Source organism: Medicago truncatula, chromosome 7 (assembly GCF_003473485.1).
Source record: "Medicago truncatula cultivar Jemalong A17 chromosome 7, MtrunA17r5.0-ANR, whole genome shotgun sequence".
NCBI classification, from domain to species: Eukaryota; Viridiplantae; Streptophyta; class Magnoliopsida; order Fabales; family Fabaceae; genus Medicago; species Medicago truncatula.
Genome location: NC_053048.1, coordinates 51717011 through 51737807, shown reverse-complemented (window position 1 = coordinate 51737807; position 20797 = coordinate 51717011). Strand labels below are relative to the sequence as shown.

Genomic DNA, 20797 nt, shown 5'->3' with positions numbered 1-20797 from the left:
CTTCTCTTTTATTATTTTGTCTCAAGAAAGGTAAAAGGAACACAAGAATGTTCTAATCCTCCTTAGCCTTATTAATTGCCAAGTTCATTGACATCAAGCAAAGGGAACAGGCTTCATTGCATAACTTCGCTTTGCAAGCTTTACTTCTGAGTTCAAACTCAAGATCCTCCGGACGCACTCATATTCTTTTAAAAATCTCCAAAAAAATTTAAAATAAATGCACCCATAATTTTATTCTCTTAAAAAAAAAGTCTTTATTTCTCCACAAATATTTCTAATAAGATTCTCGGGATGTACTCATATTCCTTTAAGAAAGAAAAAAAAACAACTCATTACATAAGTAGGAATAACTTGTGCTACAAGTTTTATCAGAATACGTTTCCCCATCAAAAAATAAACTCTTATCCCACACAGTCAATAAAGAAATTCAACACTTCTTGTTTAGGTTTCCTCGCATAAGTGGTAATCCAAGGTACTTTGCAAATTTAACAGTGATATTGATGGACATCCAATGTTGAAATCTTCATTTACCCTCATCATTTACAGGCTTATTAAACTTTATCTCAGATTTATCAAAGTTGATTTTATGACCAAAAGCTTCCTGATACATATTAAACATATTTTTTTATGTTCCTTTGCTTCTTCTTTGTCCGTCCTTCAAAACATAATGCTATCAAGATAAGTGATAGAAAGGGCTTTCTTATGAATTTTATTTTGATCCTGACATCTAGAAATAAGTCCGGAAATAACCTCATCACATAGGAGGAACAAATAAGGAGATAGGGGATCTTTTTGTCTTAATCGTCTTCAATATTTAAAAGATTTAATAGGTTTTTTTTTTTTTAGCAAGATTTAATAGGTCTGTCAATGATGAGAATAGAAAAAGTTCATTGTTAACACCACTTCTTAATAGTAAAAACCAGATTATTAGGGAATCCTATAGTAAGAAGAGTTTTCATGTAGAAATTTTCATTCAACTCTATCACAAGATTGTGCTATGTGAAGCTTAAAACCTTCATAGCCTTTCTTTCCTTTTCTAATATTTTTGAAAGCATGGAAAGATTAAAAATCAATCAGAACATTATCAATGATAAGCATAGCCTTTTAGGAATAAAAGCATTTTGAAATTGTCAATCATAGGAAGCTGGGTTTTAATTCTGTTGGCTATAATTTTAGTAATGATTTTGAGAATCACATCACATAATGATATAGACCTAAAATCTGAGGTTAGGATCCTTTCTACTTTCTATTATTTTCATTTCCTCTACTAAGATCCCCCGTTAGCATTATCAATATTAAAGACACAATTTATGAAACCACTATCATGTCCAAAAACCGGTGATTGAAAATGACGAGAAAAGATTCTCGGCAGTGAGATCTTAACCATCCATTGTGTTTACCATATGCAGGCAAAGTCAAATGAAAGGAATCTAAATGGTCCTTAATTACAACGGACACTCTCCAATGAGATTATCACGGAAGAGAATCCTAATCCGAAAATGGCAGGGAGACCATCCGACCCAGGTACTGCCTGGCTCTTCATTTGGGATACAGCAATGTAAACTTCCTTTGCTATGAATCTAACATCCAAAAAATCTTTCTATTCTTGGTCCACCTGATTAATATCACTTGTGCTACCTTGAGAGTTAAATTTTAACCAATAAAACATACTATTAGTTTAAAACCCGATGAGAACCTATCAGATGTGTCTGTCTATAATCAATGTTTAAAACTTGTTGAAAAAACCAATATTTTATTTTTGATTTTTTCAATCAAATAAAGGACCATTGAAGAGTTATATATATAAATTCATAAAGATGGTTTTCTTTTATTGTTGATTTTTAATTTTAAAGAACATATAGTGTAATCATTTAGCACGAGGAAAACGTTTTGGATATCCAGGCTATGCTGAAACCTCAAGGAAACATTAGTAGTTTCTAGGGATTGGCATTTTGCAGTTGCAAAAGGAATATTGTGGAGCATATATCCCATCACCTGGTGATGGTCTATGTAGTTTCTAGGTCGGGCCATAAACCAAAAGACAACATTCAAAAAAGATGAATTATTGAATTATTTCAACTAAAATTTTATAATTGCAAAATTTATGAAGATTTCTAGTTCCTAGCTTTTCAAACGAAATAAAAGTTTGGAGCAAAATAAACAAATTCCCCGACAAAACCGAGTTGAAGCCAAGCCACTTGAATACCACATACCAAACAGTGCCCGAAAAACCACATTTAGCAAACAAATGTTCTTCTGTTTCTTGGACATCATTGCAACACACACAACTCGGAATCCAACTGTTGCCGAACACCCCTCTCCTCCCTAAGTTGCACCTTGTCCGTAGGCGTGATAAAAGCAATTGTCATGAAAAAATCACCACCTTTGAAGGAGTAAATTGCATAAAAGCAATTATCCCACAGCAAAGCAAAAAGATCTACAAATTCCACCGCCACCAAGGAAGGTGATAACAAAATATTGCTAAGGTAGAAGGACTTTGGAGGTCTAGGCGCATCTTCCTCAGGGCGCCGTCTACCTCGGCTTCTAGAAACCTCTAGAAGTCGCCCTAAACCGCCTAAATGAACTAAAAAGACTAAAAACCCTGCTTTCTTAGAGCTTAAAGTCACGCAGGAAAAAGCCCATTAGCAGGCTATAAATAACCCTCTTGAGGTCATTCTAAAAGGATCGATTATTCAGTCTAGAAACCCAAGATTAGAACCCTAATCTGCGATTCTTAGCCCTAGAATCTTTACCGTACTTTTTCTGCGAGTACAGTAATAAACTGCACATTAACAGAAAATATACCTTTCAATATATATATATTTTTAATTTATCACTTAAACAATGTTATTTACAATAAAGAATTTGAATTACATTCTAAAATTACATTATTCGCACATTTGAGGCACTTTCACAACAATCTCCACCTTGACTCTAAATTAGTGATGATGCCAAACCATCAACTACCTTGCTGCTCTTTCCCTTGTTCCCACTACACCAAGTAGCTCCACAAGATTACACCCTGACCTCTTCAACCATCGGAATGCCTTCCGCCCTTATGAAGATTCTTGTGTCCAAACTACTCAAGGCATTTTAGGTAGTTCCACAAGTGCACACCTTAACCCCTTCAGCCCTCGGAATGTCTTCCGCCTTCTCGAAGGTCATTGCAGTCCAACTACACTAGGAATTTTAGGTAGTTCCACAAGCATTCACCATAACATCTTCAACACAGGACATCTCCCGCTTCCTTGAAGGTCTCCTTGCATCCAATCACCCTTGACCTTTTTTTAGGGTAATCCCGCAAGCCGTGCTGTACATTCTTCAACCTCCGGAATGCCTTCCATCTTCATGAAGAAATCCCTTGCTCACCACTAGAGCATAACACCCAAGGTCCTCCATAGTCGTACCATTACCGGTGTGTTCAACTCCACCTCACGCTGAGCGTACTCTACCTCAACTAGCAAATGCGTACATCCCACTATGTCTTCAACTTTGAAACTCCACCTCAACAGGTAGATCATGAGTATCATTGCCTCCGCCTCTCAAGACTGATCATGAGTATTCTTACCACCGCTTCTCCAGGCTGATGTTGAGTGTTTAACGTCTCTCCAGACGAACACCGCTCCACTAGGCATCACTCCCAAGGTGAGACACATCACCATCTTCGTCCTCCAAACAACACCACACCATCAGAGCACCCGCATCCTCATAACCCTCTGAGACAATTTGTGCGGAGTTACCATTAATCTCTAGACAGTTAAAGCATTCTCTACCTCCACCATCTTGTGACAGTTAAAGCATTCAGACCTTGACTTGTTACCACTCTTTCTCCGGTTACCTCTACCTCCATCATTCCCTCTTAAGACACTTAGGCCTTCACCGTGTTCATGAACTCTCAAGTCCTTGGACTTGGTCAACTTCTTGGTTCTCAAAGCCGCTTGAACTTCTTCCAAGATAACAGTGCCTTCTTTGCCATAGAGCATGGTATCTTTGAACGATTCAAAAGATTTCGGTATAGCACAAAACAAGAGTATAGCTTTATCCTCATCCTCAAGTTGCACCTCAATATTCTCCAAGTCATCAAGGATTTTGTTGAACTCCATAAGTTGCTCTATGATGGCCTTTGACTCCACCATCCTGAATAAGTAGAGTTGTTACTTTAGGAATTGCCGATGAGCCAAAGACTTTGTCATATACAAAGATTCCAACTTTGCCCAAATCGATGCCGCGGTTGGTTCCTTTGCTACTTCTCTCAAAACTTTATCCCCGAGGCACAAGACAATGGCACTCCTGACCTTGTCCACCATGTCGGTCTTCTCCACTTGTGACATGGTGACCGGTAACAAACCTTCACCCTTCAAAGCTTTCTCACACTTTTGTTGTATTAACACCGCTTCCATCTTTACCTTCCATAACCCAAAATCGTTATCTCCGGTAAACTTCTCAATATCCCACTTCGAACCCATGGTACTTGATTATCCTTTGACCCTTGCCCCATGGTGGACGCCAATTGTTGCGAATTCGATGGGAAAACACACCAATAACAAACTTGATGTGTGGAGCAAGGGATAGTCAAGCAACCAAAACAAAGTGTATGGAACATATTATAAACACAAGCCAAAAGTAGAAAACAACGAGAGAAATGAAGAGAGAACACAAAAGAATTTGTTGACCCAGTTCGGTCCAAATTGACCTAGTCTGGGGGAGAGAGCAGCCCTCCGTTCCACTATATGATGAGTAACGTTACAAAAGAGATATCAATGGGTTACAAGAATAAGTCTCCCGCCTAATTCTACCCAAAGTCCCAGCCTCTTCTCGTAACCAAGAGACTCAATCCTAATAGTGTTTCCCAAGGTGAATCAACCCTCAAACCCTAGTGTTTGTTCCAAAGAGACAAACTCTATACAAACCCTAGTTTTGTTGTTGCCTTTCTAAACCCTTGTTTCAGCCCCCTATATCTCCAGGTTTACACTGATACAATGTCTATATTTATAGTAAAAGAATCCTCAATAAAACTAGAACAAATCTAGGTCCGAAAATACGTTTCTGTTTTATTTTCTGCTATCAAAATCAGCCACCGTGCTCACCAAATCGGCCACCGATTTTTGTCGAATCAACAGACAAAAAACCAGAGTTGAAAATCGGCCACCGATTTTCAGCTTCCAGAATTTCAATTTTTTCAATTTTGAGGCACGTTCACAACAAATCACACTCTGATCAGAGTGTAAAATGGAGCTGAACTAAAGGAAAAATTGTTTAAAAAATATCATTTACCATTGTTTCAGTTATGGAGTTTTGTTTCAAATCCATGCAGTGGCGGAGCCCTTCATGGGCTGGGGTGGGCCACGGCCCACCCGGAAAAATTAAAAAACCAACTATTATAGGTTTATTTTGAGAGATTTTATACAATTTTGTGTCGGTTTTATGTTTTGGTTGATCTAAATTCCTGCAAAGTGGTGTAGAGGCCCACCCGAAAATTTAAATAATTCAATTATAGGTCTATTTTGCGAGATTTTATACAATTTTATGTCGGTTTTAGGTTTCGGTTGATCCAAATTCCCACAAATTGGTGTAGTGGCCCATCCGAAGAATTTAAATAATTTAATTATAGGTCTAATTTGCGAGACTTTAAACAACTTTTCAATAGTTAATTTTAGTAGCCCACCCTGATATTTTTTTCTGACTCCGCCACCAAATCCATGTGCATTCTTACACCTTTGGGATGACGTTCATGGTAAAAAATTTAGATGTTTTTTTCACAGGATAATTATTTATGTTGAATTTGATTCATTTGTATTTTGTCAAAAAATAATGAGATTCCATTAATAAAAGTCAGTACAACAGTCTTACTAGCTAAATACACCAATCAGATACAGTGTCCAAAACGATTAGCCTAAAATTAACATCACTCAAAACTATGAGATTGTGCACGTATTTGGTCCACACCTGACCATGAGCCATGATGATTGGTGCAGGCTTCCAATTCATGGCCATTTTCATTCTATATTCCAACTCTAGGTATCTGCAATTCCATTCTGCACTGAATGTGTGGAAAAGGCTTCACTAATTATTGTTTTTTTGTCATTGTGTTAGGATCAACCACCCAAAACAGAAATCTATTCTACAGTAGTATTAACCTTGTGTGTAGACTCAAATTCTATATTAAACTTAAAACATCAAATAAAATAATTGTTGTTACTAGATTAATTTTGTAAAGAAATGGACCAAGTGGGTGAAGAAAGCAGACAAAACTTGTGTAAACTGAAAGAGCAAGACATTATGGGCGCCTTCCCAAAAAAACCTTTCATTAATGGTATGTTTTGTCAGAAACTGACCACACTCAAACACAAGTGGATATAATTTTCAATTTTCATCCCTTTCTCTATGCGGCCATCACAACATGTGCAGACCATAATGTTGTTTGTTACAAATTACAATTCATTTTATTTAGTTTAGTAAGAACCTTGATACCACTATTAGCCAATTGAAAAATTAGAAAATAAAAATAAAATAATGCCTGCTCTATTCTATTCTATGTAGTAAAACATGATATCAATAATAAGGTTTTGGTCAACTGATACTAGTAAGCACAAAAATAATTGGTCTTTACCCTTCCTCCAAGGGAGATACTAGTAAAGTCCTCCTCTGTTTCCATTTTTTATTTTACATATAAAAAGAAGAAGAAATGGAAAACAAAATTGATTTGTGTTAATTAATAATGCCTATCTTATTGTTTTCGTAAAGTAACACTTTTCTTTTTTCTATTTTTTCTAATGCAACATTAAGTTTTAAACGACCTGATGTGAGATATACTCTATTTAAATATCTGACGATTGAAACCTCACTTCTAAGTGAAGCTACTCTTAACCTACAAATAGATATCTGCAATTAGATAGAGGGATCGTTAACTTGCTTATCTCAAATATTAACTATATATAACTACTAGTAATTCAATTATTGCTTTCTTGAGGGAAATGTGATACTAATAAATGGATAGTTTAGGATTTGAACATCAATTCTCTACTCAAAATTCGTTACACTAATTGAGACTTGACTGGTGACCTCTTTTTCTGTTTCTTGTTCCTCTAATTTTGAAGTTAATTAGTTCCTTGAATAACGTGTGCTATACTCAATCTATTTTATAGAATTTCCCCGCTAATAGCTTAAGGTTGAAAACTATGAAGCAACTGAATCTCGGTTTCTATAGCTTAACAACCACTCTATATATGTTATAAGACAAATATCATTTTATTTTGTTAATATACAAAATTGAAAAAAATGAGGTGTTGGACAACACCACAAGTTGTGGTATAGAATGTTTGCATCTGACATATAACCACAAAACAGACTTCATTCACACTCTAATTTGCTGGACCTAAAAAGTTATTTGCATTTGAGAGAGATATTTAGCCGAGAGAAGAATAAATGAATCGGTTAATTACAATTTCCATAAACATTCCTTTACTTGAAATTCAGCTCACTGCATAATATTTTTGTCACAACAAATTATTGTGATACATAATTTAACGTCCATTAGAACAACCGGTTAAGAAATTAAAAACTATTGGATATTTCAAGTTTAAACAATATCAAATATTATGATTTCAAATAACTTTTTTTATTAATATATTAATTAATATCATCATTATTTTTTTTTGCAAGTCCAACTTTTGGCCTCTAAAGATATCATTTGACGGAACCTTAATACCTTATGTCACTTGATCATTATCTTGGCCAAAGTAGTTTTTGTGCTTGCCAGACATATATGCAAAACAACAAAATGAGAGATGAATATAAATATTGGATTATTACTAAAAAACCAATAATATGAAATTTATTTGGTTGTTAATTTGTTAAATTATATGCATTAATTGTGATTTAGTAAGATCTACACTATTTTAAATTTTTTACTCAACCAACTTTATTGAAATCTCACCTGCAGCCAAGCAAGTTGCTACATTGTCATAATAATACAGTTAAGAAAAAGCAATAATAATAAAGAAAAAACTCAATGATGAAAGTGGCTACTAGATAGCTTGTTCGATAAAGTCATCATAAATTAATCTCCCTACAGTTTCATTTAAAATCTACTAGTAATATTTTTTTATGAGCATTATAATTTACAAAAAAAATATATAATTTACTATATAAATAACGTTCCCTCCATTCCTCTACTTCTCAAGTCAGTTACATTTTCATTTTTTTCTTTCTTTCTTTCTTTCACCAAAATGTCTTCCACATTCTCACTCTCACCTCTCATCACTCTCTTCATCCTCCTCCTACAAAGCTCCTGCGACGCACGTGATTCATTCGCGTGCGACGCAAAAGACGCCGCAACAAAGAACTTACCATTTTGCAATGTGAAACTTGCAATACCAGAGAGAGTGAAGGATCTCATTGGAAGATTAACAATGCAAGAGAAGGTTAATCTGTTAGTGAATAATGCTCCGGCGGTTCCTAGAGTCGGAATGAAAAGCTATGAGTGGTGGTCGGAGGCACTTCATGGTGTTTCAAATGTGGGTCCAGGTACTAGATTTGGTGGTGTGTTCCCTGCTGCTACTAGTTTTCCTCAAGTTATCACAACCGCTGCTTCTTTTAATGCTTCTTTGTGGGAGGCTATTGGACGGGTGAGATTTTATTTTCTCTTCAACTAACTTGTACGAACCATTTGCACAAAGTACACTTCTTATTTATTATTATTATAATTAGAATGATGCACAACTTAATTAATACTATAGAGAAATTGGAAAATCAACATCTTACTTTGATAGTTAAAAAAAAATGTACCAAAATTCTTGATTTTTTTTATTAAGGTACCCTAGAAGCTTCCTACTTACAAAGTGTTATTTGGTGGTTAAGTTGAGTGAATCTAATTTTTCAATGGACAATATTAAAAGAAAATAAACAATATAAAATGTGTCATAGTCTTTTTCTGTTATATTATAATATATCCAGACTAAAGTAGTACTTGACTTTTGCTTTTATATTTTTTGTCAAGATCTATTTTTTCTTTTTGTTTTTACTGATATTCTGTTCAGTTGATAAGATAGTGGTATGGTGCTTTAATTTTGTTTTGCGGTATGGGCAGAGTAATTGATATTTAGCTACCAATACACCATACACAAAAAGTTCTACACATAGCTATGGATAGATTAATTAGCTACTCTCAATGTTTAATATATTTGATCCCTAAGGTTTTGTTTGAGAGTTTGGAGGAGAAGGGGGGAGGACTTTAGAGGTTGAAAATATATAGAAAAATGGACAAAATATTCACATTTTTTGAAAGAACAGTTTTGTAGAGAATGATAAACTAATACTTATGATTAGTATACTTTTAATTTTAAGAATATTATAACAATATAGATTGAATATGAAAAAAATTCATATAAACCCTCCATAACCCTCCTCCAATACAATTTTTGAGTTCCCCTCAAATGAGAGAGATTTTTTATTACGAGTAAAAAATTAACCTCCAAAACTATCTCCTCTGTCTTCTATTTCTTCTACTTACTCCTTATTTTTTTTAAAACCCTCCTCTCCCCTCCCCTCCAAACTTCCAAACAAAACCTAAAACCTAAGTTACGAAGTGTAATTCAAAATATGAAATTACATCAGCAGTTGCTTGCTAGCAATAATGGTCAAGGCGTGTGAACTGGCACACTTGTGCTCACACTTATGTATCATCTTACATTTTGCACGAGAGAGATGGCCATTTTTTAATGGTTAATTAAGTAAATAGTTTCTATAAATATTAAGAATTTTGTTTCTAGTCTCTAAAAATAAAATTATACTTTTTAGATCCTATATAAATTTTCATCAACATTTTTTAGTCCTTATAAAATTTTTCTATTAGCATTTTTAGTTTTTATAAAATTTTTCCATCAACATTTTTGGTCCTTAAAATGCTTAGTAAAAATGTAATAGGAACTAAAAAGTGTGATTTTATTTTGTAGAGACTAAAAACAAAACTGTAAATATTTATAGGGACTAAAAACTTACGGGTCTTGTTAACAAGTGCCCCCGGGGCACTATTTAAGTTATCCAAAATTAGCAATTATTTTTTAAAAAAGTCAAACATTTCGATTTCTAAAACATTGATTACATGCATTTGTATGCTACCTCCGTCCATAATTATAGGATCCTTTTGTTAAAATCACTGGAATGAAGAAAGTGAATATTTGTATTAAAGTTGTTTGTAATCACTATTGTTTTTATAATTTTATCCTTAAGAGAGTTGGTTTATGTTTTCCATATGCTATTTATTGTTGATTGAAGAAAAAGATTTACAATAAATATGGGCATGTATGTAAAGAAATAATTAATGTAGTTGGAAATAGCAAAGACGTCTTATAAAAAGGGACACAAAATATTCTCAAAATGGTCTTATAATTAAGGACGGAGGTAGTAATATATAATGGTCCTTAAAGAGTGCCCGGAGATACTCATTAACATTTCCCAAAACTTAATTAACCCTTCGTTTAATTATACATGTCACCTAATTTTTGTGATCATGGGCTTGGGATATGAGAATCTTTGCAAATTAATGGTTTTCTATAAAAGGACATATAAAAGCGACTAAACCGTACATCCATTTTTTTATATAAGGTTTTATACGGGGTTGGATGGACTATCATATCAACTATTGCAAGAATCTTTTTCGTGAGTTTAACTCAATTGATATAAACAATATATAATATATGCAAGATTCGGGGTTCAAACTTCGACTACCATAAAAAACTACTTCAAAATCGAATTCATGTTCTTTATTTTTTTAATAGAGTCGTATTACCAACATTTTCGACATCCATTACATGCATTTGGATGGCTTTAATCCCTTGCTTTGTGAGAAATTAATCAGGTTAGGTACTACCTAGTAGTGTTATGAATTGAACCCAATCCAATCATGATGGGTTGGTTTTCTTTCTTTTGATTTTGTTCTGCTCACTTATTGGTTCAAAATTCACAATATGCCTATCATTTTAGTGGGACCCTTTCACTGCCCCCACTTTCCTGAGCAACTTGCACATCTTTGATGCCAGTCACAATTTTCCAAATTTGAGCTAACCAACAAATAAAAAAAAACATTTACGAAGTTAGCAAAATATTTGTATTTTTCATCAAAATGTAAAATATTCAACATGGGTTGGTAATGGCGCAGGTTGTCTCGGATGAAGCAAGGGCAATGTACAATGGAGGAGCAGCAGGGTTAACTTATTGGAGTCCAAATGTGAACATTTTCAGAGACCCTAGGTGGGGTCGTGGACAGGAAACTCCCGGTGAAGACCCTGTACTAGCCGGTAGATATGCCGCTAGTTATGTTAAGGGGCTACAGGGAACAGACGGTAACAAGTTGAAGGTAGCTGCTTGTTGCAAACACTTCACAGCTTATGATGTTGATAATTGGAATGGTGTGGATCGCTTTCACTTTAATGCACTGGTGAGTCCTGTTCAATTTTAATTAGTTTTTGCTCACTACTCACTACTATAGTCTATAGTACCATCCCTTTCCCAAAAAAGTGTACTATTTGATTAAGAACATTTTATTATTTTTATGTTATTATTTTAATAGATAGATTACGGTGTAAGTAGTTGCATAGCATTTGTCTTTTCTTTATTTATTAAATCATATAGTGTCCTGCCTGACCAAAAAGTTTATTATATATTAACCAGTAATTAAGCATACAGAGTCACATATGTACTGCTACTGCGGCACCTCCTAATTACCTTAAGCCAATGCATGTGACATTGATTATTGGTTTGTCATCGGTGAACATTTGAAATTGAATAGGATTTTTTTTTTTTTTGAGGGGGAATTGGATGTTATTATAGCAAAGATAGGAATCTTCTGAATCCATTTATTCATTCTCAAATTGAAAAAAAATACCGAGTTTATTACTTTTGGTATAGGCCATTGGCCAAGTTGGTTTGTAGGATTTGTGGGTCCTCTTTGCATCTTTTATCTCATCTGTTTGTTTTTGGATAAGGAATAACTATGACTCAGCTGAGTGGACCGTCATGAGGTAATATTGTTTTTCTTTCCTGCTTTTGCTTAGAAGTACAATCAAGTTATGATCTGTACCAAAAACATAAACAATTTTTTATGGTGGTCGGGATTTGAACTCGAATCTTACATATATTATACATTATCTTGTCAATCGAGTTAAGCTTACGAGGACAATTTGAACATAACTAACCACAATGTTTGATTCTTAACATCTACACCTAAATTTATGTTGGTAGTTACTAGTTCCAACACCTGCTTTCGGAGATTTTGGGGTTCAAATCTTTGTTAATTCGTTAATGAATTTAGGTTGGTAGTAGTGTGTTAATCACTTAAAAAAAAATTGGTTATAGAAACATGATTACATGTAATGAATTCTAAAAAAAAAGAAACATGATTGAAACTTGATATGTGCATTGTAATGAATTCTTGAAACTAAATTATTGCACTCGCATCAAGTTGGAGATTGTTTGGTAAGCAAAATTACTATGTAGGTTACTCAAATGTGCCCCACACATGTGGGAGTTAAAACGTCAGTTGAGTTTACACCCTGAATATACAAACATGATTTTTATTTTTGAAAAGGCAAAAATGAAACATGATTAATTGATAGTATAAAATATGGATGAAAAATGAAACATAACATTAATGAGAAAAAGTGGACAGCACGATCTTTGCGGGGTGACAATTCAATTTTGGCTCTTCAACTGAATTAAAATGGCTTTGCTAACATGAATTGTTTTGTTGCAACATCATATTGTTAGGCCATATATAGAAATATGGATGCCTTTTACTTCACAAATGTTCCCCTAATGCTATGATGTAGTTATCTATGAGCATGGGCAAAAGCAAAACCTCACTTAAAACTTAATGTGCAGGTGAGTAAGCAAGACATAGAAGACACATTTGATGTACCATTCAGGATGTGTGTGAAGGAAGGAAAAGTAGCTAGTGTCATGTGTTCTTACAATCAAGTAAATGGGGTCCCTACATGTGCTGATCCTAACCTCTTAAAGAAAACAGTTCGTGGAGTATGGGGTCTTGATGGGTAAGCTCAATAGTATACAATTATCATATCCACGTTGGACAATTGCCTTATCTCATTATCAAGTAAAAATAATGTTATCTTTTGCTTTACTTGGGGTTGATTTAGGTACATTGTATCTGATTGTGACTCTGTGGGAGTGCTTTACAATAGCCAACATTATACATCAACGCCGGAAGAAGCTGCTGCCGATGCCATCAAAGCAGGCTAGTTCCATAAACCATATTAACTGTTATTCAGTCATCATATTAAATGTTTCGAGCCAAATTATCTAAGCTGTTATTTTTTGTTGTTGTTGAGGACTAATTGATGAATTTGATGACAAATTGGGTTTGGATGCCTCTTTTCACAATCCTACAAATTCAGCAAATCATTGATAGTTGGATCAAGATGAGACGATACAAATTTTAACGCAGATTTAGATTCTTTTTTTAAACTAAAATACTGATTGTAATTTGAATCGTCTAACATAGATCCAACGAACACTGATATCCTTATTGTGCGAATGTGTGACTCTCGTATTCAAAAAGATTTTACAAGCTTTTCAAGAAGTATAAAATCAATGTTTTATTGATTTTTTAAAAATGATGTTACAGGTTTGGATTTGGATTGTGGGCCTTTCCTAGGAGTGCACACGCAGGATGCGGTGAAAAAAGGTTTGTTAACTGAAGCAGATGTGAATAATGCTTTGGTGAATACATTGAAGGTGCAAATGAGATTAGGGATGTTTGATGGAGAGCCATCAGCTCAAGCTTATGGAAGATTAGGCCCTAAAGATGTGTGTAAACCAGCTCATCAAGAGCTAGCCCTTGAAGCTGCTAGACAAGGAATTGTGCTTCTCAAAAACACTGGTCCTACTTTGCCTCTCTCCCCACAACGCCACCGAACTGTGGCTGTCATTGGGCCCAATTCCGATGTCACAGTTACCATGATTGGAAACTATGCCGGTAAGCCCAAATTCTTCTAGGCCCAAGTTCAAATCGATTTTTTAAACGTGTGAATTGAACTTGGTAATTCAAGTTTCTAACACTCACACATTGCGCATCAACCACTTGCATCAGTCAAGTCATTCGAATTGATTATATGCTTTATCCTTTAATTCATATTTTAAATATTCTCTATAATAATAAGAAAACGTGTTTAATAGGTATTGCATGTGGATATACCAGCCCCTTACAAGGAATAGGAAGATATGCTAAAACTATTCATCAGCAGGGTTGTTCAAATGTAGCTTGTAGAGATGATAAACAATTTGGACCTGCCCTGGATGCAGCTCGTCATGCAGATGCAACTATTTTAGTGATAGGCTTGGACCAATCCATTGAAGCTGAAACTGTTGATAGGACTAGCTTGCTTTTGCCTGGACATCAACAAGATCTTGTTTCAAAGGTGGCAGCTGCATCAAAGGGACCAACTATTTTGGTTTTGATGTCTGGTGGGCCTGTGGACATTACTTTTGCAAAGAATGACCCCAAAGTTGCTGGCATATTGTGGGCGGGTTATCCAGGCCAAGCTGGTGGTGCTGCAATTGCTGACATTTTATTTGGAACTGCTAGCCCAGGTTTGTCATAAAACTTGAAAAAATTGAATGAATTCCCAATTGCAAATAGCCTATAAACTAATACAATTATTACACTATTGTGTTTTACTATCAGGAGGCAAGCTACCAGTGACATGGTACCCACAAGAGTACCTAAAAAACTTGGCCATGACAAATATGGCAATGAGACCAAGCAAAATAGGGTACCCAGGAAGAACATATAGATTCTACAAGGGACCAGTTGTATATCCATTTGGACATGGATTAACATACACACATTTTGTTCACGAATTATCTAGTGCACCCACAGTGGTGTCAGTTCCAGTCCATGGTCACCGACATGGCAACAACACAAACATTTCAAACAAAGCAATTAGAGTGACACATGCAAGATGTGGCAAACTCTCAATTGCCCTTCACGTTGATGTAAAAAATGTGGGATCTAGAGATGGCACTCACACCTTGTTAGTGTTCTCTGCTCCACCTAATGGTGGTAACCATTGGGTACCACAGAAAAGCCTAGTTGCTTTTGAGAAAGTTCATGTTCCTGCCAAGACTAAGCAAAGGGTTAGAGTAAATATTCATGTTTGTAAGTTGCTTAGTGTAGTTGATAAATCTGGGATTAGGAGAATTCCAATGGGAGAACATAGTCTTCACATTGGTGATGTTAAACATTCGGTTTCACTACAAGCAGAAGCACTTGGGATTATCAAGTCTTGAATTTTTAGGCATGTCCATTCAAAGAGAAATTTGTTGATATATATTGGTTGATGTCTTGAAGAGAAGACATGTTAGGTTGATTCATCCATTATTGTCAAATAATTTGATAAAATTGTTTGCAATTTTTGGGAGAGAGGAGATTAAGGAAATGTATTGCTCTCTGTATTCTCCCATTTCTTTCTGGTTTGTTTAGGATTTTTTTAAAACTTCTAGCTTTTGGATTATCATTATTGAATACTATTATAGCTTTTGGCTTTGTAATTGTAAGTTGTAATAACCCCTCCTTTCATGATTTTATAAGATGGGTAGTAAGATTGTGTTCATCATCCTTTATTGCAAGTCTTTGTAGCTTTAATAGTGGGTGTGTATAGATAGATTATGCTTTTCATCAATTATTTTGTTTTAATTTGATCCCGTTACTTTAATCTCGCTTGCTCCAAACATAAACATTGTTGTCCAAACCGTGCATGAAGTGCTGGCTGTTCACTACTTGCGTTGACATATTGCGTTGGCTAATTTGTAAAAGGGATCAAAAATTGAAAAAGGAAAAAAACTTAAGCTACACTCATGAACTTGGAATTTGAATATTGTTTTGATGAATTTTTTTTATACTTAAATTCTTTAACAGTATAAATAATTATAGCATGTATAAATAATAATAATAATAATAATAATAATATACAAATAGGGATATAAGATTTTGGGTTGGTTTTTTCATACATCAATTATATAAATTTGCATGAATTTGTTGTTGAAAAAGATAATAATTTATAGTATCATATTTATTATATATTTGTAGGTGTCATTAAAAAAAGATAAGCATAATTTGTTACCATTTAAAAGACGCAAACATTTATATCTATAATTTTGGATCCAAAAATTGATTTTTGCGTTTTGAATGTATTGGGAGAAATGGGGGTTGCTGGCTGTACTGCCATTGGTTGGTTACTACAGCCGGTTCAATTAACGAGTGTCAAAGAGCAAAATCTGATTGAGATGAGCAATTTTCCTCAATCATATAGATGGGTTGTTATTTGAGCCCAATAAAATTTGGATCCAAAATCTTCCTTTATCCGTTACAGAAAAGACTAAAAATTATTAAACTATTACTTTTTCCACCTTACAGGTTACTCGCGCGCCCCATTTTATTTTAAAAATACCCTTTGGATTTTATAATCCGAACCCAGTTTAGATTATAAAATCCGAACTGACACAGTATAGACAGTACTAGACATAATTGCATGTCTTTGTGGATTCATACTTTTTTGAAGATTAAAAATTAAGTAAAAGACATTTATGATAAAACTGGACCAAAAAATCATTATATATATATATATATATATATATATATATATATATATATATATCATTATACCAAAAAATTTGAATTTATATCATTACATATTTTACCTAATGATATACATTTCAACTAATGATATACATTCTCTCAAAAAAACTAATGATATTCATTTAATCTAAACTGCCCCAAAATCTATGTCCATATCTTCAGGATTAAAGTTATCTTCTTTTTCAATCTTCACACCATCTTCAACCTTCTTCCCAGCAACGACCTTATATTCTTGATCAAGATTTTTAATAATGTACAAATCTTGGTTGTCACCTATGACTTCAACACCCTTCGCCCGAAATAGTTCATTATAGTCAGTCATCCGACTGATATATCTATCAAGCCAGCTTTTGGCATCATCACGAGCATGTTGTCTCCATAACGGCCAAGTGGGAGGAATTGGACAATCATCCTTCAAATGTATTATCATGAAATGGTTGTCATTGACATGTGCCATACACATCAATCGCTCTGTATGTGGCGGTTCACCCCATAGAGGAAAAATGTTACAAATTGCCCTTTCTTAGTGGATAATAGAACAACGGTGTCGTTGTATTTCTGTGCAATGAGAAAACCCATATCCATCATGGTCATCCATTTATCCGGTGGTGCAAGACCAATACCGAAAAAGGTTAGAGCTCCCAAGACCTCTTTATACTGCCTATCATCATTAATCATCTGTCGATAACAAACATTTCCTTCACCGGTTAGCTCTTTGTGCAGGTGGTAACAGATCATTTGGTGATCGTCAACACTCAAGCTACGTAGACCCGCAACCGCACGGAACCCACAAAGACCATCATCAGCTACATCCACCACCTTTTCAATAAAGTCATGCATCCAAATTGGAATTTGGTCTTTGTGTGGTATGTCGACTTTAACCGAAATTGAGTTAGGATTTTTGGGATTTGGCTTAGAAGGATTAGGAGACATGTTGCTTTTCCGTACATGTTTGTATTTGATTTCGTTTGGCTTAGGAGAATTTGGTTTGTTGCTTAGGAGGATTATTGAGTTTCATTTGATTTTTAAATCTTTTGTATTTGATTTTAGTATTTTAAGTTACAAATGCTAAACATTTTCATCCTTTAAATATTTTTGACCCCTTAAGTTAGAATGATTATATATTTGTGTCTCTTAAGTTACAAATATTAGATATTTCGATCCATTAAATCACAAATGTTAAACACTTTAATCATTTATAACAATGTCTAATTTTATAACTTAAGAAATGATACGATTATATATGTAACTTAAAGATCAAAGTGTCTAATATTTGTAATTTAAAATACCAAATGAAACAAAAAAAAAAAAAAAAGACTAAATTGTATAACCTTTGTAATTTAAGAGATCGAAATGAAACAAAAAAATTTAAAAGACCAAAGTAAAACCTACATATAATTTAAGGGATAAAAAGATTTAGTTTAGGAACAAAAAAAAGTCAAATAATTACATGAAAAATCGCGGTAATGTATATTTTTTCTATCCAAGATCACGTTTTTACAAATTGTGTTCTGGTTTGATGATTATCAAAGTCATGTGCCTGAACAAAAATAAAGAATTTCCCGAACATAAAGGAAAAGCAAGGTGCATGCAATTATTTGAAGCAAATTCCATATGAATTGTATTATCATTGCAAAATGATAAAATATTATAAGAATTGAGCTATCTCTAGTCTATACAAGACTCAAATAATTTAACATAATGGATTCATGTTGTGTAGAACTAGAAATACACAAGATCCTCCAAATAACACAATAATAGTACTGGTCCAGAAGAACAGAGAAACAAAAAAACAAAGAGCAGCCTCCAAAATCTATCCTGGTGTGAAAGTGGAGGAGGAGCGGAGAGTCTTTGGGATTGTGGGCCTAAAAATTCAGAAATGCCACGTGGAAACAGGCTGGCTTGAATGCGATGACATGGCAAGTGTGTGGGGGAATAGGTGTCTAGGGAGAAGATGGGGAATATATGAATTCAATTACAATGCACGAGATTTTAGCTAGCACTACCTAGGCATTGCATTTGCACCATTTATAATAATAATAATAAATAATAATGGGTCTGTGGGGGCAATGGAAAGGGAAGTTTAGAGAGCCTTTAAGACAAACCCATCTGGCTATCTAATCCAATTTCATGTGCATTCATTAATCAATGTGGGTGAAATGAAATATAAAGCAAAGCAAAACCATCTCAAAAGAAAAAGTTGTATGATTCTTGTGGCTTACGAGAGAAGAGTCACTTTCTTCCTCCCAATAAATATGCTCCTTCTGTTTTGACCTATTTGCCCTCACTTGCCCATTTCTTGTGGATGCTCGTTTTTATCATCCAACTACAATGTGAATTTATCATTCTTAAAATATTGAACAAACAAACAAATTACATCTAGTTTGTTGAAAAGAAAAAAGTTGGAACATGATATGATAATGGTTGAATAAATAGGTCATGATATTTATTATCGAATTATGATAGTTTGTCCAAATTATGGATGGGCCTGTCTTATCCACAGTGATTATTGCAAATTGAAAACTTACAAAATGAGAATAATCATTCAATAGAGACGAAGGAAAAAAAAAAATACTACTAGTGGGTTTAATAATGTCAAAGTAAATTGTTTATTGGTCATAATTTTGTAGTACTGTTTTTTAGGACATGAAGAATGTCTAAAGGCTATAGCCACCTATGATCACGGTTGTTTTTACACTAAATTTACAAAATTGATCTCATCGATTATCTTGGAATTAAGCTCACATGTGGAGCCACTATTTTGTCGCCTCTTGCTTCACAATTTTCGTAAAGTCAATGTTGATGCGTTACGCTAAAGAGCCACAAAAGAAGAGTGATTATATTTTAAAATTAATAAAAATTGGAAGGAAGGAAAAAATGCAACAAAAAAAAAAAGGAGTTTTTCTAATTATACCCTATTTAATCCTGGTTGTATCATAAAATGATAAAATTATCCTTTTATAAAATTTAATTTTCAAAAAGCATCTTCATTTTTTCTTGGTTATACCATAAAATTCCTCTTCAGTTTAAATAGGTCATGTAAACTTAATTTCAGTAGGTCATGTAAACTGAGTTTAAGTGTACATACTTAAACTCAGTTTAAGTAGGTCATGCAAACTCAGTTTAAGTAGGTCATATAAACTGAGTTTAAGTGTACATCTAAAAGTTCAACTTTGTTCAATGATTATATGTAATATCAATTTAAGTATGTACATGTAAACTTAGTTTAAGTAGGTCATGTAAACTGAGTTTAAGTGTACATACTTAAACTCAGTTTAAGTAGGTTATGTAAACTAAGTTTAAGTAGATTATGTAAACTAAGTTTACATGAACCTATTTAAACTGAATTTAAGTTAACCTCAACAATGTAAAACTGAAACTGTCGTACAGTGCAGTTGAACAAGAAGAAGAAAATTGAAACCAGCGTTATTGAAAAAGAAAAAAATTTCACTTATTTATATGCAATCGAGTATGAATGAAAGATGTTTTGATTCATTGTTTAATCTTCCATATAGATTAATTGAACATCAAGATTTTTTGATCGTTGGTGGATGAAAGAGATTGAAATTTTAGAATGACAATGAATGTAATCAAGATTTTAAAATTTTTTTATATAAAAGGACAATTTTGATATTATCAAAAAAATTTAAAAAAACTGGATGTAACAAAAAATATATAGGATGTGAATAGAAAAACTCAAAAAAGAGAGAGGCCATACTTGGGTTGGGTCATACAAAATACAAATATTGGGTCAACGTTTGGAAGGGTAAATTCGTAATTAAAACGAAGCTTCTCATAAACTTTGCTTGTTTTTGGAGCATTTATGAAACTTGAAGCATGAAACCAAGGACCCGTGATGGGTAACCGGCTATAACAAGTTAAAATCATGCATTTTACCGGTAAGAAATCATAAATAATTTTAGGACCATAGACTATACAACCTAAGGCCACGTATTGGGTATGAGTAAGAGAGAATCTAAAATGTGTTGCCAGCTATGAATTTGAAGGATGAAAGCTTTTTCTCAGGGTCAAAGCTGTCATATTTTCTTTCAAACCCTTTTTTTTTTTTTTAATTAACCTACGTCTCTCTATTATTTTCATTGTATTTTTATTATGACATGAAAATCCATATACTAAATACTA

General features: G+C 33.8%; 1 protein-coding gene across 1 annotated transcript; it reads left to right on the top strand.

The window, feature by feature from the left end:
* Positions 1-8162: 8162 nt before the first annotated feature.
* Positions 8163-15639, top strand: LOC11430018 (probable beta-D-xylosidase 2). The gene is made up of 7 exons (XM_003625909.4): positions 8163-8627; positions 11159-11437; positions 12880-13049; positions 13155-13252; positions 13643-13993; positions 14194-14607; positions 14702-15639. The coding sequence occupies exons 1-7, from the start codon at positions 8229-8231 to the stop codon at positions 15304-15306; spliced, it is 2316 nt and encodes a 771-aa protein (XP_003625957.1). The 5' UTR covers positions 8163-8228; the 3' UTR covers positions 15307-15639.
* Positions 15640-20797: the final 5158 nt, after the last annotated feature.